This window comes from Misgurnus anguillicaudatus, chromosome 9 (assembly GCF_027580225.2).
Source record: "Misgurnus anguillicaudatus chromosome 9, ASM2758022v2, whole genome shotgun sequence".
NCBI classification, from domain to species: Eukaryota; Metazoa; Chordata; class Actinopteri; order Cypriniformes; family Cobitidae; genus Misgurnus; species Misgurnus anguillicaudatus.
Window position 1 is genome coordinate 35,326,172 of NC_073345.2, and position 23,581 is coordinate 35,349,752.

At 38.2% G+C, this 23,581-nt stretch overlaps 1 protein-coding gene across 11 annotated transcripts in view; it reads right to left on the bottom strand.

Annotated features, from left to right (window-relative positions):
• add1 (adducin 1 (alpha)) overlaps window positions 1-23,581 on the bottom strand; it is a 38,356-nt gene that overhangs the window by 9,188 nt on the left and 5,587 nt on the right. For 4 of the 11 annotated variants that reach the window (XM_073871594.1, XM_073871600.1, XM_073871598.1 and 1 more), the window contains exons 2-13: window positions 12,465-12,666; window positions 11,109-11,271; window positions 10,789-10,940; window positions 9,040-9,120; window positions 7,338-7,489; window positions 6,860-7,001; window positions 6,678-6,776; window positions 6,274-6,447; window positions 5,820-6,167; window positions 1,073-1,168; window positions 886-975; window positions 573-590 (exon numbers count right to left, since the gene is read on the bottom strand). In XM_073871594.1, coding sequence (XP_073727695.1) covers window positions 573-590; window positions 886-975; window positions 1,073-1,168; window positions 5,820-6,167; window positions 6,274-6,447; window positions 6,678-6,776; window positions 6,860-7,001; window positions 7,338-7,489; window positions 9,040-9,120; window positions 10,789-10,940; window positions 11,109-11,271; window positions 12,465-12,659 — 1,710 coding nt within the window. In that variant the 5' untranslated portion in view covers window positions 12,660-12,666. The remainder of the gene's footprint in view (window positions 1-572; window positions 591-885; window positions 976-1,072; window positions 1,169-5,819; window positions 6,168-6,273; window positions 6,448-6,677; window positions 6,777-6,859; window positions 7,002-7,337; window positions 7,490-9,039; window positions 9,121-10,788; window positions 10,941-11,108; window positions 11,272-12,464; window positions 12,667-23,581) is intronic. The other 7 variants (XM_073871596.1, XM_073871601.1, XM_073871602.1 and 4 more) reach the window with 3 other exon arrangements.

Below are 23,581 nucleotides of genomic sequence, written 5' to 3' on the forward strand. Positions count from 1 at the left end.
CGTTTGCGCAAGTGAAGGTTTAGCTTGCGCAAGTAAAACGGTCAGCGGTCATTCAGCATCCACCTAAACTTTGCCCATATAAAAAAACAACACAATGTTTACTAACAATAAAAAGGTCTATTAAGCCAAGCTACCCATTCTCCAAACCATGTTAATGAATGATAAACATTAACAAAATGGTAAATAAAACAGTAGGGATTTTATTTTTTGACAAAAATAAAAAGCTTTATCAAAATGTAAATGACTTCAAAATCAGAAAAATACTTCCGGAACCGTTCAATGATGAGCTTCATTGACACAGTAATGATTTCCATGTAGTGATAAAATAAATGTACTGTCAAACTAGCACCTCAGAAGAGATCACACCATATTGAGACATGCAGAATTATATTGCACGTGTTAGGAAATATGTCACAACAGTATCATCCTGTTTAGTTTTTTGTAAATAAACCAAACAAAACTAAACAAAACAAGCAAACGTGGCACTGCAAACAAATCAAACCAAAAGAAAACTGGACGCAGCCCTGGCTTATTGCTGTGTGGTTAGGAGCCAGATTTGCTTTTGTACTCACATGCCATATGGTCACTCGCTGGATCAAAAACACAATTACAGAATTACACACAACACTGAAAACTACACAATATGTTTGATCTAAAGGAAGGAATAGAGGTAAGCAGGTGTGTGTTTCAGTATTCAAACTCATTTATACCTACCAACAAAAAGATTATTTTAGTTTATCCAAAAATGAAAATTACTGTTTTATTTGCCAATGTGTCTTTTGTTGACACATCTCTCCAATTCTTCACCCAGAAGACCTTGACTAGTCAAAGTGTGTTTTGTATTTTTTTGTAAACTTCTTTTGTATAAAGAGGCTTTAGACTTACCTGGACGTAGGAGCGATCCACCACCGCACCTGTGAGCAACTGCGACTGAGGCCCGGCGCTCTTCTTATCCTGCAGGTTCTGCTCACGAATCTACAGACAGGCAAAATTGTTTTGTTACACTTCTACATCTACAATCATTTTGCTTGTTTAAATTAATAATAAATTAATTGTTATTTAAAGTTCAGACCTTGTTGCGCATCTCTTGCACTTCTTTAGGGTTGGTGTTCAGCGGGACAAACTGATTGGCCACAGCAGCCTGCCGGACACTGTCCTCCTTAGTCCACTGAAATTACCAAAGCAAAGCCATTCACATAAACCGAAAACAAACAAACAAAACTATAATACAGAACTAAAATATAACACAAGATTAAAATCATGCCTCTCCAACAATATCAACTGAACAGAAAGGAAATCTGAAACATAACTGGTTCATAATAACAATCCTCTGAGCAATGAACCAATGATGATGTTGATGAAGTGTCCGTGCTTCACCATAACGCTCACACTAAGAATATTTCGAATCTTTAATTTTAATCCTTTCTTTACACAAACAATTAAAAACTATTAGTATTTAATACCAGATATGATACTGACACGGAACGACCTCTCACATTAAACCAAACCTAAAATCTCAACTGCATTTCCAGCAGAGATTGAAAGTGAATCAAGACTGAAGTTAACATGAATGCAGTTCAGACCCTCATCATCATTGCCACTGCTACAGTAAAAGAAAAAAAGAAAAGAGGCTAAAGAACGTAAAATAAAGAGCACAGACAAGAAAATATCAGTTTAAGAGGATGAAGATCAGGAGGGGCAGCTGTGAGGTGGGGAGGGAGTGAGGCAGAAGCTGAAAGTGTGTTTTAGGCAGTGGACAGTGATGAATCCCTTCAGCAATCATATCACACACACAAACACACAAACACACACACACACTCAACATTAAAACACACAGGGTTCAACATTAAATTTGTACAATTAAACTTGAATAAAGTCGTGTGTGACAAGAATCACACTTCCTCTCAGCGTAGTTTGTTATGAAGATTTGTTAAAAACGAGCTGTGCTTTGTGAAACCTGCAGACAGTTTATGCCAACTACACAATAAAGTTGTAGTTAAAAACTGAAAAGTTTTTCCTTTGCGTTTATGAAAAATTCACGTAAAGATAACAACGTTGTATTACATTTGACATGCCAGTAGATGGCGATGTTACTTTGTAAAGCAACACCTGTGCAAATGCGCATTTGTCTCTAGGAACAAATAAAAAAACAATCAAGACGGCAAAAACATCGAGAAGTTTAGTTTAGACGGACGATGAGTAGGGTTGGGTATCGTAAGAAATTTTCCGTTCCGGTTCCAGTTCAGCCTAACAATTCCCGGTTCTGATTCTGGTTCCATATAATAAAAAATTATGCACAATACTTAATTCCATTTGTGTTTATTAATCCCTGTCAAAATATTTTAAATGTAAAGTGAATTAAGCTTTTGTATAAGTAATTTATCAGTTTAACTAGTCAAAAGGGTAAGGAATATTAATGCAAAACCCTGCACATTCAATTGAAAAAAATAAACACGCATACACACACACACACACACATCTAGGGCTGGCCGATATATAGTATGAAATTGTTATGCGGATCTCAACAGTAAAGCCGGTTCAGTGATTAGTAGTAAACTGCGCATAACAATCCCACCCAAAATATCGCCCATGCCTTCACACATCACAGACTTTGTAAAGAAGGGCAAAATTACACCTATACCTTTCTGAATGTGCAAACATCAGTTCAGGAAGCTTTAGCTTAGAAGTTTTAGAGGTTTTACTCCAAAAGCAAATGGAATTCATGGACTTCAGGTTCAAATAAAGATGTTTAGATGAACAGCAAGTACTTCATTTTTAAAGCAACGATAGTTAGCCGCTGACCGGAGAAGAAATAGCATGAGTAGCCAATGACTGACTTTACCAAAACAAAAATAAATGCTTTCAGCGCCGAACCAAAACTCATGAGGAAGGGTTACCATGTGAGCGCTGGAGAAACGGGGCACATGGGATGAACAGGTAAACATGAAATACTCACTGGTCACGAGCCTCACAACACAACACGCTCTCCCCAACTAGAGATAATCGTTTGAAGAGTTAACAACCACTCATAACCAATGTTGCTTTCTTTGATTTTTTTGGTTGATTTAAAAATTTGAAAGTTAAATTACACTCATGCTTGGGAATAGTTCAGGAAAACGTAATCCATCAAAAAATAAAAAATAAATCAAAAGAACAACTTAAAGGTTTCTGAAGCAGGTTAAGAGAAGAACAAGTCATCAAACAGCAAGCCATGACTTTATAAATGAAAGCTTTCTCAAACATACAGGGCTGCAAAAATTTTATATTTCATCTTACTCCACTTGCCCTACATTTGGATAGATCTCACAAAACATGTCCACATCAGGCTATATTTCATCCTAAATTCTAAATAAAAATAAAGCTACATTTTATTTACGATCATTCAAATCTTTTACATTGTGACAAAATTAGAGCTGCGTCAATACATCGGCCAATAATCGGTATTGTTTTAATTGGACGATAATTTAAAAACAGCTGATAGTCATGGCCGATGTATCCTGTCAATCAAAAGAGAACAGAAAAATCTGTGTAAAGAAAATGTAAAAAAAAAAATCACTAGTTTATTGTTCAATATTAATTTCAATTATGAAAATGTAATCTTCAGAATTTAGTTAAATCAAGTTAATATAACCACCAAACGATCGGTATTGGCAAATATCAGTTGAAATAATCGGTAGATATCAGTTGGAATATTCTGCTATCGGTATCTGCAGACAACAGGCTGAATAGTCAGCTGTCAGTAGATATCAGTCTGAATAATCTGCTATCAGTATCTGCAGATATCAATCCGAATAATCGGCTAATGGTATCGGTAGACATCAGATGGAATAAACGGCAGATATCAGTCGGAACAATCGGCTATCGACATCTGCAGATACCATCTGAATAACCGGCTATCGGCATCTGCAGATATCGATCTGAGTAATTGGCTATTGGTATTGGCAGATATCGGTCCGAATAATCGGCTATTGGCAAATATCAGTCTAAATAATCGGCTATCGGTTTCTGCAGATATCGGTCAGAATAGTCGGGTATCTGTAGATATCAGTCTAAATAATATGCTATCGGTATCTGCAGATATCAGTCCAAAAAAAATGGCAAACATATCGGCAGATACTGGTCCGAATAATCGGCTGATGGTATCGGTAGACATCAGTTGGAATAATCGGCATCTGCAGATACCATCTGAATAACCAGCAATCGATATCTGCAGATATCTGTCCGAGTAATTGGCTGTTGGTATTGGCAGACATTGGTCCTAATAATCAGCTATCGCTATTGGCAAATATCAGTCTAAATAATCGGCTATCGGTAGAAAACATTTATTTCGGTGCATCTCTAGACAAAATATTTTGCATTGTACTATAATGCGATGAGTGCATCATACCATCTTAGGGTGTCTAGCAAGTAAATAATTAAAGTAATTTATAAGAAAACTATTTTGTATTTTCGGTCTTTAAAATTTTTGGGGGTGAAATATAACCCAAGCAATTTTCGTGAAATTCACCCATTTGTTTCCACGTAGACTTTCAAAGTATTCAAATCTTCTTAACTAAGACAAGATTTTGAAGCTAAAAGAGCACTCTCTCTCCCGAAGCCATCAGCAATCATAAATGTTTGTACTATAAAACATCTACTCTACTGAGTGCACAGAAAGCACATTAGCCACACAAATGGCTTTCTTTCTGTCTGCTCATACCTTCACTAATGTAATGTATACTGTTTATGACACTTCACTACTGCTTCCTGTGAATGTTGGTTTTAAAGTGCTCTAAAGAAATTGTTCAAATGGAACGACACGTAACAACACAAAGGCGCTAAACACATAAATGAAACACTCAACAACAACAGAAACAGGAAGAAAATCAACAGACGCAGTAAAGATTAGCAACATCAACTATTCACACTCACTTCAGGCACATGCCACACCCCCTGGTCCTCCAGGGGATGACCCACAATGCATCTGATCATTCATGCAACACAGCATGCACTCGACAGCCGGAGAGAACCCTGACACCACTGTGACCAATCAGGAGAGAAAGGGAGGGCTCTGCATTGTGATTGGCAGATTTAAGAGACACTGCTTAAGATAGACATTCGAAGAATGGGAAAATGTATTATCCTCATAGAGAACACTGAACTGGTGAGTTGGATGGAAACATCAAAGCTCAATTCATTTACAAAATGCTCTGAGGGTGTTTCATCACTACAGCTTATCATGCATATCAGACACTATAACTTTGGTGTTTGCTTTCCCAAATTTGCATGCAAGGAGTTTTGTTGACTATGTGGTTGATGCAAACGTACATAATGCAATGATTACATTTAATTTGAAACAAAAGACTCAATGATAAGAAACGCGTAATAATAAACTATGATGTTATGTGAAGTGACTTATATTTTGTTACTGGCCCTGTGAAAGGGCCCTTCGTGAAGTGGTTCAATATCAGATCAAGCAACACAACACCGTGTAAAAACAGCCTAAGAGCATGCATGCAGTCAGACAAACACATATTAGGTGTGTTAATCTATCTTAAGCGTTTAGAAAAACACCTACACACCAATCTAGGAAAGAAAAAGAGTGAAAATAAGAGCTATACATGTTTGCAGAAGAAAATTAGTTTTAAAGGTGGTTAGTTTTTACTAGAGCTAGTATATTAATACAAGAAAAACACATACGGATAAAACAAACATCTACCCAATACCAGACAGGTGTTGGGGTTTGACTTTTGGCCTGGGTGTCAGGGTACTAACCAGCTGCCATTTGTAGCTCTGTAGCAGTACGTTTCTAAACTATGAACAGTAAGGTAGGCACAGACCAAGCAGTTGGTAATACAGCTTGGCACGCAGACACCGGACGAGAGCGACTGCAGCAAGGGTTTGACGTGATCGTGTGTTATGTTCGTCCACACCTTAGTCTTCGCCTTGGGGCTACCGCTGCTGTCCTGCCCCTCCTCTGCCGATTCGTCAGGCCGCCCGGAGGCCAGCCAGCGGCTCTTATCCCGCTGTTGCCGCTGAAAGCTGTGTTTTAACGGGGAGCGAGCACCCGAGTCACTGTCGTCTGTGAATGAATAGCCCGTCGCTGACGGGGGAATCTCAACATCACTGTACTTTTTAGTTTTGTCACGCAGCGCTGGACAACGGTACGGATAGCCAGTCCTGTAGCCCTGTAGAAGAGGAGAAAAAGACCATTTATTTACAGAATTAAAAACATCACAATAAATTAGAAATCAGTAGGCAGTTAAGGTGAACAAAACCACTGGCATAACCTACCAGATTATCCAGCATCCTCATCAAAGCTTCAAACTCCTGCTCCCCGACCTGCCACTTTGGGTGCGGGCTCGACCCGTCTCCAGCTGGCTCAAGGTGATGTGGGCGGGACTTATACTTCCCTGGGTCCAACATCACCAGGTTGTCAGGGCCGCCGGCACTGGCAAGGGTGCGGACCTGGAATTTCAGATGGGAAAATGGACATGATGGAATATTAAGGTGATCAGGACGTGGCCATCGTATCATAAAAAATATAATTCAAGTGGAGAAAGTTTTTAAGCCTTTTTTGATTTAATTTTAATGATTTATCAGTGCATGTTACTACTTACATTTATATAAAATATAAGAACAGGGTCAGTATTGATTTTAGATTTTTCTTAGGGCTGCTAAAAAAACAGATCATCTACCTGAATCTCACAAGCGGTGACCAGGTTGTGAATGTAGTAAAAAGCTTCTTCGACTGTCTCCCCAACTGACACCAGACCATGATTCCTCAAAATTAGCACCTGAAAACACAAACTTCAGTTAATTAATCCTGATCTTACTTCAGATATACAAAACTACAATAACTAGGTGTATCATGTGGTACCTTGCTCTTTGGACCCAGGTTCTTCTGTATGAGGACGTTCTCCTCCTCATCCACCAAGATACCGTGGTAATCATGGTACGCCACCTCTCCAAGTGCCAGAGCTTCAGGAGATATAGGTAGCAGACCACACTTCATAGCGGACACCGCAGAACGACAACATGTGTATGTTTTTATATACAAGTTTAAAGTTTGTGCTGTTTCTATAGTTGCTGATAACCTAAACATATTACAACTAAATGTACTTCACTTAAAAAACTATTCAGATTCAAGACTTATTAACTTAAAAAGGCAAAAAATCATGAGATTTAATTTCATTTTATAAAAAACATGAGTCTAAGCAGTGCTCGACACTCAATCTCTGGTTTTGACCGGACTCGACATTTGGTCTTGGTCTTGACTCGAGCGTGCAGACATTATAGTTTTCAGACAAATTCTAAGCATTCAAAAAATGCCAGCTCAGCATATCTCGAATCATCATACCGCAGCCCCAGCGGGAGTGTGAATGTGCACTATGCACTTGATATCAGGACGGGCAGCGTAGATGGCAGAGTGGAGGGTGAACCCGGCCTGGTTAACACCCAGATTAGTGCTGCCCCGGTCAACAATTTCCCCCTGCAGATTTATCTTCACCTGGGAAAACATACCAGACAGATAAATACATCATTGACATATGTTTTTAAAGCATACCTTTTCATATTTTATATTCAGAAGCAACCAGAAATTTTAATTAAAGGTACAATGTGGAACTTTAAGAAGGATCTCTTGACAGAAATGCAATATAATATATATAACCATATTATCAGTGGTGTATAAAGACATTAGATAATGAACTGTATTGTTTTTATTACCATAAAATGAGCCATTTTTATCTAAAAACACCGTGGGTCTAAACGTACAAACTGCTCAAGAGAGCGCATTTCGTCTCTACGTTGTCTCGGACAACATGTTTGTCCTGTGGCAGCTACTGTAGCTTATCATTGCGTTTCATAACTGGGTGATTCTCACGAAACCATTGAAACACCACGGCACTAATGATTTTAGCTTTAAAATGTGTAATATAGTAACTTAAAAAGCATCAGAATTAACACAATACTGTGTTCTACCTTGCACAATGTGTGATTTCAACATAAGAATTTATAATTGTAAATTTTATCTCATTTTCTGCTGGAATTCTCATTACCGCAATGTGTCCGGCTGTGTTTGAACATGCGTTATGTAGTAATTTAATCAAATTAACACACAAATATTAAGAAAAAAAATAAATGGATGTTTTGCTAGACTAATTTAGATGACAGAAAAAATATTTACTGAATATTCATGTATAATAATAATGAAAAAAAAATTAGGAAAATGATGTGTCCATGCCTGATGTTCTCATCCTCCGCAACACTTTTTGAGAACAGTTTAAGCACACATACAGAATTTTAATAAAGTTTGATTTTGAGTGACCAAGCACATGGACCAGTTACTTCAAGATGGCTACCAGGTAAGATCATTTTTTTACAGTTAATTTGAAATATTGTCTTGTCAGAATGCTTACACAACATTTTGATTATCATTACCGCAACAGATGCTTATTAAATGTTAATTTAATTAATAGAAGCATAATACTTTGATTTTAAATGCATGTGCAGAATCTCCAAATTATGTTCTTTCAGGTTTGTCATGTCATTTTGAAAATATGTCAGTGCTGATGTTTTCTGACTGTTGCGGTAATGAGATTTTTTAGGACTAATTTTTTAAAATTATGTTACAAAAAGTGTTAAATGATAAGTAAAAGTTTTTAAATTAATGTTCCCATTTACTCCAGACTTTGTTTTTCAATGTCTGGTGGGAAAAAAAGTAAATTTAAGCAATTTTTACATTATCATGCTTGATATTTTTAAAACCAAGTTTTCGTGAGAATCACCCAACTGAAGTTGGTTGCAATCTAACCACTAGATGCCGCTAAAAACCCACATTACACATTTAATAAGCTAATCTGCTTAGTTAATCAATAATCAATCAAGTATGAGCATAGGACGCAGTCACAGACAAGAGTAAAATGTATTTATTTTATCAGTATGTGTGTTCCCTGGGTTTAAACACACAACCTACCACCGAGTTATACAGGAATATTTAAATGCTACTGCCATTTGTGCCATGCAAATCCCATGAGTGGGGAAAATTAAGTGTTTTACCAGACTGGAGGCTGTGACTTCACTGTACAGAAGCCCAAAAGGGACAATCAGAAAGCGCTCCTGTTCAGAGTTCAGTCGGACCTGAGCAAGAAAGACAGATGGAAAAAAAGAGATACATTTAATGTGATGTTACTGTTTGAGCTTTATTAGGTTATTGAGTTTTGATTAGTGCTGCCACTAACGACTAATTTTCTAACGACTAATCTTTCGACTAATTTTTCGAATAGTCGACTATTCTAAACGACTAATTAAAAAAAACTCAAGTGTTTGTCATTTCATTGTGTCCACTTTATTTTGAACCCACCGGTGTCATAAACAATATGAATAACTTAAATGTTACCAAATAAAAAATTACAATGTAAACAATATAAATAATAATAAAAACTTCCAGTGCAAAGTAGATGCTTAACAGAAATATGAAATGTTTCACTTCTACTCTTTGATCTTATATTGCATTTTAACACAACTGAATGCTATTTTACATATTATCTGTTCTGTTGTAGCCTATAAAATAGTGACTAAACATGACCCATCACCTCGTTTTTTATCCAACCAGCTGTTCCTTTAACTGCTGCTAAAATCCTGATTTAGATATGCAAAAATCACCATACATTTACATTGTAGCTTTACTGCTGTTGCTCTTCTCATAATTGTTGTTGTGTTTTGAGCCATTTCTTGATTTTAAATGCGAGTGATATAGCGCAGACAATTCGGTTCAAATTCAGAAATATAAGAGAATACACTGTTGTTGTTACATAGACTACAGAACACGGCATACAGCATCATAGGGAGGGAGAAAGCTCGCACACAGACTCACACTACTGCTAATCTTTCTTCAAGTCATGTTAACTCGATCAGTCGTCTTTGTCAGAGACATTTGTGAATGTTGACGTTTACGCAAAAAAGAAAGTACATTAAAAACACTGCCACCTTTTCACTGTCACGTAAGAGAGAGGCGCGCGCGGTCGAGGCGCTGCAAGCAACATGAGTGATAGAGAGAGAGAGAGAGAGAGAATGAGAGAGTCGCTGAACACTCGCAACAATGAATTGAGCCGTTTAAAATAGTAAAATAAAAATGTAAATGGGAATCATGAAAAATCTATTTGTTGCGTCCAGTGTTGATTCCGTGGCGGAATCACGAGCAAACACTGATAGCCTTTAACATCCAAAGACAGAGTCATTGTACTTCTCAAAAGAGTTAATAAAACAGTACTGACTAGCACGCCGTTTCATTAATAATCATATAACAGTTACTTACGTTGTCCTATTCTCTGTGGGTGTATCGTCAATAACTCCCGAGTGTTTTCGTTTGAGATGCTCGTGCATTGTCGTTGTGCTCCCGTGATAAGCCAGCAACGTTTGGCACGGTGTAACAGACCACTATTTTATCACAACATACTTTCATACTTCGGAAGCTTTCCGACTCATAATTCCATAGACTCACCTGCCACCGCCAATTTTTCAAAATTAAAGCAGTGAAGGCAGGGGGAGAGGGAAGAAAGATGATAGCGTAGCAGATTAACCAGCAGGGCGCGCACAGCGCACAGACTGGTGTGGAGGTGAATTACATTGAGCCATTTGAGACATGAGACAGAATTACAGTGGGCCGTTTGAGACGGAAAAAAATAAATATGCGACTCCTCGACTAAAAAAAATTGCCGTCGACAAATTTTCATCGTCGATTACGTCGACTACGTCGACTATTCGCGGCAGCACTATTTTTGATGTCAGTGTTTGTGTCAAACTCACAGTCAGATGGTTGTAGATAAGGCTAGACCACCCGAACAGGTCGGTCAGGCGGTAAAACGCAGCCAATTTACAGCGCAGCAGCTTCTCTCCCTTGTCATAAGCGATGGAGTCTGAACCCCTGAGGTCATTCACTGGAGTCACCATCCCCAAACCTTAACGTACACACACATCATTACGGGTTAGATAAAAATATCCTTACTAAGTTTAGTAATACTCTTGTGATATTAATATGTACAAACATTTAGGGTTAGCAATATATCACCAATAATTGTCAATTACATTTTTGCCATTTCAACAAAAACACAAAGTAAAACACTCACTCATGTTGAGGGCTGCCATGCCTCCCTGTGGGGCAGCTGGGTACATGGTGGGCACACTGGTGGTCATAAAGTCAGCGATCTGCTGGAGAGCGAGCAGGCTGGTGGGGTTTTTACCTTTCTTCATCTGATCCTGGATCAGAGACTCCAGTTCATCACAGAAAGCCTGAAACAAAGAACATGTACGATTAATCTCTCTCTAAAGGTTCTAAAAGAAATCGAACACATTGTTTTCTATGAGTATACGCACACCGTGACGCCACACAGCGCCACTCACATAGTTTAACATTAAATAACATCATATTTGTCCCACATCATTAATGATTAACATTGGCTGCTAACGTATATTTTACATTTTGAAGTAGACGTTATCTGACGAAGCTTGCGCTATTTAATGTGCACTTCCGGTTTACAATACCTCCGAGTTCTCCTATGTGCGGCGCGACGCTGCGCTGCCCGGCCGGTGTGCGACCCCCTTAAGATTATTTCACTCATTCATCATGAACCAGGTAAAAAAAGTACGTGGATCACTTAGTAGCGCGAGACACATCCTTGAGACGAGACCATTAGTGAGTGGAGTGTTGTTCTCTACGCTTTATCAGGTTGTAGGACAATAATTAAATATAATTTCCAGACGGCTTGTGCTGTTGAGAGTCAATGAAAGTAAGTTTTCAGTCGATGTTCACTCATGTTGACTGTTGATACCGTCTGCACTACGTGAGTGACCCACTAATGTTACAGTGTCTCTCTACAGTGTTTTGTATTGCGTATACAAAGTAAAAGAGAGAAAGAGAGAGCCTGGCATTGTCCAATGTTTTCAATATTTTATGAATGCATGTTAACCTGAACATACATTTCCAACAACATATTAAAAACGGCTATAAGCACATATAGTCATGATGAAAGATCCACAAAGACTGGCGTTGAATGGGCCGCTGTAACCTTTAATGACAGCAGCAACACAAAAACAACAAACACAAACTTCAAGTGTGTTACATTAGTGTTGGGCACTGTATAAAAACAAGTACACGAGTATTTCTTCAAGCAAAACACATGACATCTCACTCTTTCTCTCTCCAAATAAAGACTCTCTGTATCTTTCCTGTGACTCTCTGCTTTTATAAACTGAATATAAACACAGACATATGATTGCTGGTCAGTCTCGAGGGGAACTGAATTGGGATCTGAATGTTACTAGCAACAGCGAGAGTTTACAGCCCAGAGACCAGAAGACAAGCAGTATGAATGTTTGAAGATTCATAAAGATTTCTGAAGATTAAAAATATTTCTTTCAAATATAATCAAGTCCCTCTGTAAGACTGAATATATTCAAACTCGTGTGCGTGTGTGTTTTCTTACTGGACTTTGCAGGATCATGGAGACTCTCTTTTTCTGTTCCATCATGTTGAAGTCCTGCCGCAGGTCGGGTGCCATGTTTCTTTCTCTTTGGTACTCGGGGCTGCTCTCATCCACACGGTCGAAATAACGCTCCTTATGAGGGGGGTTGGTGGGCGGGGGGGCCGTCACCACCCCTGCACCTGAGTCTCCGTTCATCGCACACCTGCAACAGAGGACAAAGGTTAACCCATAATGCAATGCACCAATCATGACGTTCTCAATTTTAAAATCTTTAAAATGTCTTTTAACGACACAAGGGTGACAACACTGTCCCAATAAAACAAAATTTCACCCAATAACAGCAGTTTTAGGTGTTGAGCATAAAAGAAGAGCACTTGGAAAACGAAGTCTGCATGGAGCTGTGCGAGTTCACTTAAGACGACATAAACTGTGTGTGTGTGTGTGTGTGTGTGTGTGTGTGTGTGTGTGTGTGTGTGTGTGTGTGTGTGTGTGTGTAACAAGACGTTGACTGTTGAGTGCTATAGACATAAAGTGATGTCCATTAAGCACAGTCAAGACAAATATGATATGCAGGAGACCGATAGTAGAGATGGGGACGCTGTAAGTTTGTTCAAAAAGGCATTAAGTTACAACGCTGCATTCCATTCACAACTGATACTGATGCAACTACGCAACCATTACTAGTCACCCAAGATGCACTGGTTAAAGGAATGTTTCGGGTTCAAAAGAAGATGTTAATCATCCTGAAACCTCTACTGGTCTTGTTTCAAAATCTACCATGCAATAAAAGCATTAAAAATGTAAATACTTTAATCTCTTTAACAAACATACAGATGCATTAATGATGAAATATTGATTTGACATGTATGAATGGGTGTGACACAGTCGCAGCATGTTTTAACAGTGCAAGATTTACAAAACAACAACACAATTAATTGCCCATTTATGTAGCATACACAACAATTTATTGTAGAGATGCACGGATACAAAATTACTAGTAATGATAGATACCAATACTTCTTTTATTTACACCTCGTTTTAAAGCATTATGCTGTAAAATCCTAGAAATACAGAGCGAGAGAGACAGAGACAGTTGTCTGACTCAGCATTACTGCCTGTCTAATGTATTTTGTGTGCATAAGTGGTTGGATAGTGACTGTAACCGGATTCTTGATGTTTCAAGGTCACATAAACGCAGACCCACATCTACACAGCATTTCCAGAAATACATCAGGAAATCTCAGGCCCAAACCCTGCTAATCTAATCAATAATGCAATTACTTTTTCTGTATTTTATTCCTCAAATTTCACTAAGCCATATGCTACTGCAAAATGTACAGCGCCATACAATTAGAGTCAAACAAATACACTGTGTTATTACTATTGTAATACACCACTTTTGAATAGTTCAGAAATACATTTAAAGGCGGAGTCCATGATGTTTGAAAGCCAATGTTGATACTTGAAATCACCTAAACAAACATGCCCCTACCCCAATAGAATCTGGACCTTCTGTTGATAGACCCGCCCCACATATCATTTATTATAGCATTGCCGCCATTTGGGTGGGAGCAAAAACGCGTTGTTCTAATGTCTGTACCTTTAAATGCAAATAAGTTGAGGCTCCTCACTCCCTTACAAACAGACAGTGAGCGCTTTTAGGTAAAATATATGTGATTAATACAGTCTGAGACATTAGTATCTAGTGGACAGAGTACAACTCACTGAGGGTGGAAACTATGGTAATACAGGACTGTTAGTGGGTGGGGCTTCATCAATGTGACCTCACATTGATAACCGAGTCAAAACGGCATGTCTAATGTGACTGCTTTGAATTAACTGGGATTAAAAAACAAGGAACGGGTAGATTTTTTTAATCATAGGGTGGTTATATTCACACACTGCCAACACACATTATGTCCAAAGTGGATTTTGCATAACAGGTGCCCTTTAAATCATTAACTCTGCTTGTCAAACAACAGTTGATCCCACAAACGACACAAACTATAGTAACTACCCAAAGCAACATAGTATAGCATGCAGTTTACACAACTCAACACACGGGCTGCTCATTTAAACCCAGTTTAGAGCCAAAGCAGGAAATAACTTCAGCATTGAGTAATGAAACCATGCAGCTCTGGACAGCTGCTCTGCACTACATCTACAGTCACACCACTACAGTCTCAAAACCATAGAAAGATGAGCTTTAGTACTTTACTATAACCTCCTTAAACTTGTGCCATCGACGATCAATCACAAAAACTGATCGATTTATTTTTGTGGTTATGGCGACATTTAAATATCTGGTTAGCATTACAAGCACCTGTGGTAGTAAAGACTGGGTACGTGTTTGACATCTTGTTGAGCTGCGCAGACTGGCGTATGACATCAGTACCATGCATGATTCAAACACAACCATGTCCTACGTGCAACCGTGCAGCGGCAACCGGCCAATCCGTGCAGCGCTGTTAAGCCAAACACACCTCACATCACTGAGGCACTATGATTTTAACGGATCCCGTGATATTCGGATTCGCTTTTGGTAAAACGAAAATGGGTTATCTTCTTATATTTAAACATCAAATGTCAAGAGATACCAGAGAGCCATACATGCATTCCATACAAACACATCATGGACTCCCCCTTTAATCAAGTACTCGTTTTTCAGACCCATGGATTAATCAAAATAAAATAAAAATTACATACATGCATCTCCCTACTTCAACGTTAAATCACCATGATAAATCAGTACAAATGCAGAAAATGTGAAAAAAAATATGTTTATTTATGTCTCAGTATCTGTTGTAACAAACAGTAACAAACAAATGCATCATAAGGAAATAATACACGTGAATCAATCCATTTCTAGAAGACCTACACCCAGACCTTATTCACTATGTCCCACTTCAGTAATGATAGAGCTCAATCCTGCCCACACCAGCCTGTATGGCAGATACCCTATCGTGATCATTAGTATTCAAAGCATCCTTTATAAAAATCAATCCCTTTCACTTAAGGCATACAGCAACAATGCAGCTCTGCTGTGTTTGTCTTCCTGGTAACCATCATGAGATGCTAAGAGATGCTTTGTTTTTCAATGTAATCATAGAAAGGCCTGAAATCTGTTCAGATAATACTAAGGCCAAAATCATCAGAGAACACAAAACAGGAAGATACACAGCCGTCCTGCTGTTCTTCCTGTATTCAAACTGTCGCCTTCCTGTTGAGAAAGGAAATACAGCCCATCACACCGCTTACTGTGAGCAGACAGAAGCTGCGTTTCCATTAACCTTCAAATTGCACAAACTGACATTGCAAATTGAAAATACAGACAATGGAAACATGTCAATTTTGCAAAAACTCCCATATATCCCCAAAATATTTTACGCTCAAACGAGGTAGTTTTTCAGGTAATTTGGAAAAAGTGTATTTCGCAAAAACTGCATACTAAATTTAGGGCAGGGCTCAACATAAAGGACTGCCCGGTGGCCCGGGGCAAGCGTGAGAGGCGTTCGGGCCAGTAAAAAGTATTGTCACTTGCCCGATCGGGCCAGTGCATCACCCTCAGTCACTAAAATATATTTTCACCAATATATATTATTAAACATCTTGGAAGCAGACATTTACTTGGGTAAAACACGATGAAAGAAACAATGCAATATTTTCTGCAGTTTGCTGTCAGTTTACAGGTAAAGCAAAAAAGTTGGGAGCCTTTTTTGTTGGAACATGTCTGTTGTATATGTATACAATTATATTTGACTTTTTAATTATTTCTGTTTTTTATTGGGGCCAGTGAGAATTTTGGCAGGGCAAGTGAAAACCTGAACCACTGGCCCGACTGGGCACATATAAAAAATAATTTGCGTTGAGCCCTGTAGGGTGAACACTGGGATTGATTTTCCACAATGCTTTGAGTGATTTTAGCCACAGTCAAACACAGTGTCCCTTTTAGGGGGGCAGTTTCCAGGACAGGGATTAGACTAGTCCTAGACTAAAATAAATGTATGAGTTGTCCAAACTGAAAACAACTTGCACTGACATATCTTAAAATACATCAGCGCCCTTTGTTTTGCTTCAAAAATGCACACAAGTAATGTTTTTAGTTAGGCACGTTTGTTAAAACTAGTTATATTTCATAATTAACCTAAGGCCTAGTCCTGTCTTAAACTAATCCCTGTCCGGGAAACCACCCCTATATCTTTTAGCCCTGAATTAACCAGAGCAGAAACATGACCACAGTTTCAGTCCAATGGCAGGATAAGGGGCCAGTCACACCAAAAGCGCTTTAAACGCATGCAAACGCAAAGCGCGACACACTGCCTTTTTAAAAAAAAAGAGCAGTGCGACGCAGCTTTTCATATTGCTAAGCAACCACCGAGTCAGCTGTCTTGTCAATCAAATATTGAAACGTGCGTGAAGTTGGCCCCCCACCCAACGCAAAACGTCGGCAAAATATGCTCAATCGTTTGTGCTCCGTTTGTGCTGGTTTGTGCCGCAAAAATTTTCGTTTGTGCTGCTTTGGTTTTTTAGATATTAAAAGAACATTTATAGGTCATACTGAGGTCACGTAGCCCCCCAACATGCTCCAAATTTACCCAAAATAGTCTTAAACGTTTGTGCTTCGTTTGTGCTGGTTTGTGCAGGTAAAATTTTCGTTTGTGCTGCTTCGGTTTTTATAATATTTGACATTGAAATAAGGCGATGACGTCACTCAGCCCCCCACATGCTTCAAGTTCACCCAAAGTATTCTTGTTTGATTGTGCTTCGTTTGTGCTGGTTTGTGCAGGTAAAAATTTCGTTTGTGCAGTTTTCGTTTTTTAGATATTAAAAGAACATTTATAGGTCATACAGAGGTCACTCAGCCCCCCACATTCTCAAAATTCACCCAAAATAGTCTTAAACGTTTGTGCTGGTTTGTGCAGGTAAAATTTTCGTTTGTGCTGCTTCGGTTTTTATAATATTTGACATTGAAATAAGGCGATGACGTCACTCAGCCCCCCACATGCTTCAAGTTCACCCAAAGTATTCTTGTTTGATTGTGCTTCGTTTGTGCTGGTTTGTGCAGGTAAAAATTTCGTTTGTGCAGTTTTCGTTTTTTAGATATTAAAAGAACATTTATAGGTCATACAGAGGTCACTCAGCCCCCCACATTCTCAAAATTTACCCAAAATAGTCTTAAACGTTTGTGCTTCGTTTGTGCTGGTTTGTGCAGGTAAAATTTTCGTTTGTGCTGCTTTGGTTTTTTAGATATTAAAAGAACATTTATAGGTCATACTGAGGTCACGTAGCCCCCCAACATGCTCCAAATTTACCCAAAATAGTCTTAAACGTTTGTGCTTCGTTTGTGCTGGTTTGTGCAGGTAAAATTTTCGTTTGTGCTGCTTCGGTTTTTATAATATTTGATATTGAATTATGGTGATGATTATGGTTGGGAGGGGGTCAGACCAGGTACAAATTGATAACTTTTATTTTCTTTCACAAGCAGCACACATAAACAACTTTCTGATAAAGTGACCAAAAACTGTCTTTCAAGTGATAAACGCGACAAAACTGACAATGCATTTATATGTTTTTAAGGTAAAATGTAAGGCAACATTTGTTTAATTATTCCTCATAACATTTTAAAGCGACGATCTACAGAACATCACACAAAACATTTTGATAACTAAACCTAAAAATATAACAAAGGTGATCCTGCCTTGGAAACCTCGGCTAATTCAGTGTTTTTATTTAATTTGGAGATTAAGCGCGTCAAAGCAGTCATGACCAAAAAAAAACGACAAATGACAAATAATTTGTGATTGTTACTGCAAATTATAAAAACTAAGCTTTATATACATTTCATAAAAACACTGAAATTAATTATTTTATAGACACTACGCGTTATTAGCACAGAAATACCTGCTTGCTTTCACTTTGATCATCTCCATTCACTTTAGATACAGAAACAACTGATGATATAATTTATTTCAGGAATCTCTTTTCTATCATTTGAAAGTGAACACCATAATATTAAATCACAAGAAAGACAGTCGTGTCAGGCATAAATATAGGTTCGGTGCAGATATTTTCCGTTTCATCACGGAAATTTAAAGAAATGGCTTGCCTATTTGGTAGTTTAACTTTTGACAAGATAACCACTATGTTTTAAATACATTTTAAAAACTTATACCCGTCGAAAACATCCGTTTTTTAATGTTTAGTTTGATGAACTTCTAAACATGAGATGCAGAGAACCTAGCACGTTCGGCTAAATTGCATGCGCAAGCATGGCCAGCACGCAATAGTGCAAAATCTATACAACGAAAAGCAATCCAAAATGTACAGACTTAAATTAGATCAGAATTTACGTTTATAATAAATACAATTTTTAATAAAATAAGGTCAGAAGTAACAAACTGCAGAACAAATGTGCAAAATGCCTCAAGTGCACGAAAACAAAACACAAGCCAAATAGATACACCAGATAACCCAGAGTGATTTATAAATAAAATAAAATGAAGAAATTATTAAAAGAATGAAAGTATAGCCAGAATTTCCAGCTTTTTCTTTTAAATGTAGAAACAAAGAGGCAATGGTTTATTAACATATAGGAACCTCTTATGGACGTATAGCTCGGTCACAGGGGTTGCTGGATTTATTAACGCATTTTAAAAATATTTATTGAAAGCTGATAATTCACAAATTATTTGCAGAATTATAATAATATGCTGTATATTAATATATTGGGAGAAAGCTGTTATATGTGAAATCAGATAATGTGTGCACCCATATACGGCCAAAATTAAAGGATCCTCATTTCATAACACATCTGCGACGATTCGACTGTGAGATTGGTAGTCGAATCAGGGTTCTCCTATCATCGAATCTTCGACTATTCGGGGTCACCCCTAGGCGATAACCAGAAATCAGATAAATAGTATTTTAAGCCTTCAGAAAAGGTGTAGTCTTTCTCCATCTTTATACTTGTGTGAACATTGTTAAGCAAAAAAAAAAAAAAAGAAATAACATCAGACTCTATTGACTATAGACTTTATTGAAATTAACAATACCATAATTCAAATGTCAAATATTATAAAAACCGAAGCAGCACAAACAAATTTTTTACCGGCACAAACCAGCACAAACGTAGCACAATCGAAAAAGAATAGTTGTTGGGTGAACTTGAAGGCTGAGTGATGTCATCACCATAATTCAATGTCAAATATTATAAAAACCGAAGCAGCACAAACGAAATTTTTACCTGCACAAACCAGCACAAACGTAGCACAATAGAAAAAGAATAGTTTTTGGGTGAACTTGAAGCATGCGGGAGGCTGAGTAACGTCATCACCATAATTCAATGTCAAATATGATAAAAACCGAAGCAGCACAAACGAAAATTTTACCTGCACAAACCAGCACAAACGAAGCACAAACGTTTAAGACTATTTCGGGTTAATTTTGGGCATGTGGGGGGCTGAGTGACCTCTGTATGACCTATAAATGTTCTTTTAATATCAAAAAACGAAAACTGCACAAACGAAAATTTTACCTGCACAAACCAGCACAAACGAAGCACAGACGTTTAAGACTATTTTGGGTGAATTTTGAGAATGTGGGGGGCTGAGTGACCTCTGTATGACCTATAAATGTTCTTTTAATATCTAAAAAACGAAAACTGCACAAACGAAATTTTTACCTGCACAAACCAGCACAAACGAAGCACAATCAAACAAGAATACTTTGGGTGAACTTGAAGCATGTGGGGGGCTGAGTGACGTCATCGCCTTATTTCAATGTCAAATATTATAAAAACCGAAGCAGCACAAACGAAAATTTTACCTGCACAAACCAGCACAAACGAAGCACAAACGTTTAAGACTATTTTGGGTAAATTTGGAGCATGTTGGGGGGCTACGTGACCTCAGTATGACCTATAAATGTTCTTTTAATATCTAAAAAACCAAAGCAGCACAAACGAAAATTTTTGCGGCACAAACCAGCACAAACGGAGCACAAACGATTGAGCATATTTTGCCGACGTTTTGCGTTGGGTGGGGGGCCAACTTCACGCACGTAATATTGAAGCGTGAGCGCTCTTTTGCTGTTACCTGTCATATTAGCAGAAACTTTAAAAAGAGGGCGCTTGCTCTGACCTTGTTTGAGGATGACAGGTGCACAAACACGCAGGAGAGTGTGAGCGAGTGGAGTCTCGTTCTTCAAAGCAACTGTAAACTTCCCTCACCACAACGTAAGGCCCGCCTCTCCCCTCATTCGATTGGACAATGGAAAGACGCGAATGACGTTGGGCGCTTCTCCGCTCTCAGCGCTCCTTCAAAAACGCGTGCGCTGCAGGCGGCAAAAAAACGCAAGGCGCTCGGCGCGCGTAAACAGCGCCCAAATGCGCCCTGCCCGTAGAATATCATTCAAAAAAGACGCCTGCAACTGCCATAAACGCTTTTGGTGTGACTGGCCCCTAACAGTGTTTCTCATGATACTCACATGTTCATGTCAAAGTTTTTAAATGGGATTAAACTAATGTATCATCACTATACACTCTAACTACAGACTCACTCTGAATACAAACATGCATGCAGAAATATTCTGGACAAACCTAAAACTAGGGATGCTCCGATCGATCGGCCGATGATGCTTGCTATGCTTCTCAATGAATTACGGCGAAATGCCACTACATCCAGAAGCCAGTGGGCGCTCTCGTGCAGAAACTCAAAATGCGCTGTAGACGAAGAACAATACATACGTAGCTATGATGACACGCAGCTCCAGGAAATGTCTTAAGGATATATTTATATTGCTGTTCTTCAAACCTTTTCAGGTATTTTCATGATAATAAAGAATATATGTTTAATAATTATGTTTGACGAGTGTTGCTTTTTCAAATGCATGTTATAAACGACTCAAACTAGTGATTTTAGATTGATAAGGACTTACTGATCAAAAGCCGTAGTACATAAAATAGCTGTAATAAGATCGGCTGTCCGATTCAGAATAGTGATCGGCCACGTATTTTTAGTGGAGATCGGCATTGATCGGAGCATCCCTACATAAAAAACTTACATAAAATGAAAGGTACAGAACAGGAAATAACCTGAAGTGTAACAAAACAATAAGGTAAAACTGAAAATGAAGCTAATTTAAAAAGATCACACTGCTGTGGCAAACAATTAAACACCTACATTTCTCATTCAGATGTAGATTCCAGGGCAGTTTACATAAAATGCACTTTCAGCTCTTCTTTGTTAAAACTACTCATTTGCAAACACTGCATGAAAGGGAAAGAGTTTAGTTGAGATATCCAAACATATAATCAGACCATCTGTGCTCACACATCAACGTCACACACAAAACACCCGTCTACTCTCAACTAAAGCCCAATGTATACATGCATGTCGACAATGACATTTATACGCAAAAGTATAAATGAAAAGTTATGCGAGGTCTATAGCGTAGAGGGCACGATGTAGGTCCGACACAGAAGTATAAATCGTGCTTTAGTTCCACAGAAAGTACTAAAAACAAAACAAAACAGCCCCTTTAAGGAAATATGTAAACATGTCGCAGAAACTAGGAAAACAAGAACAATACATTTAGATCAAGCACAGGTTAGATAAACCATCGAGACCGTGTTGTGTCTTGCCATACAAAGGCAATAATATATCTCAGCCAAGAGAGGGATACCTGCACAGTAAACTCGAAACAATGTCTTTATTATTGTCCGCTATGCTGTCTGAAATTTTTTTACAATAGATGACAGGAAAATCCTGCTTTTATATCTATGTACATCTTTTCCTCATGCTTTCGATAAACACAGATGATATTTTCCGAGTTTATCAGTGCAAATAAATGTGCATATACACAGAAAATATTTACATGCACAGTCTCATGCCGATTATGTTTAATAAATTGGTTATTAAGCCTAAAATTGTTTTATTTTATTGGGGAAAGCCTATAAATGGCATAAGCAAAAACTGATCGGCACAGGTAGTTTTTTTCTCATTACCTAGATTTTGTGTTGCATGTAAACACATTTACCAGCTTTCTCGAAGTTTTGTTCATGTGCGCCTGTCTCCGGGTGTGAAAGATAAACGTCACATACAGAAAAAGCGCTAAGTAACCATAAACGTCTACAAAAGTCAGAAAATTATTTATTTATTTAATTAAAATCTTACATACAAATATATTTATGTAGCGTTATATTGCGATCTGTATCATTTTTAAAAGCGCAAAGATGTGCAGGGATGACTGTAGTCACTATGGAAACAAAGCACATTTCCATGGAAACCTGTTGGATTATATAACAGTATCGGGTCACTTCAGTCCTGTTGTCTGCCCACACGCTGATATGCTTTAAACATCTCAATCCTGAACTCATCCATCTGCAGCTCAATGATAAAGATCTCCAGTGTTCTCTCTGGCTTTCACTGGGTGTATGAACATCTGGAAAGTTTCGTTTTCAAGCAGGCTAAAAACCATCTTACAGCAAATCCCAAGAGATATAAAATGGATAACGACACAAGCTAAAGATCTGACAATGTCTAAATAATTTCGCGTTTTCTTTTATCAGAATTCTCATACTGAATGAAGAACAGACGAAAAGAAAGGTTCTGTAAACAGAAAGTCCTGAGCCAAATCGCACTGCATGCATTTCCTGTATCCATTACAATTTCTTGACAGATTCTGAATATTAAATCCCGCCAGCAGGCTCAGATGGAAGCCAAAGCTTTTCAGAATGTCCAAAACCCATCCCAGAATTCCCTGGCAGTCTTCAAACTGGACAGCAGGGGATCAGAAAGAGTTTGCCATTGACTCAACACAGCTCGAACAATAATGCTCATATGCAAGACGGGTTGACATGCAAAGCTTGTGGGTCCATCACATGAAGATTACATTTCAAGTTACACACAAAGCTTTCTAGAATTAACTTAAAAACACTCTGGGCATATTGAGCTTTTATTTTACGGCCCAGGGTTTTAAATGAATACATTTTGTTCTTATCACTAATTCACAACAAACTTCCCTGTTGACCCAGCTTTCAAGAGGAAAGTGTGTGAATTATCTCACCCGTAACACTAGACAGATATGTGCGAGGGTGTGGATCAGCAATGTGTGTGAAT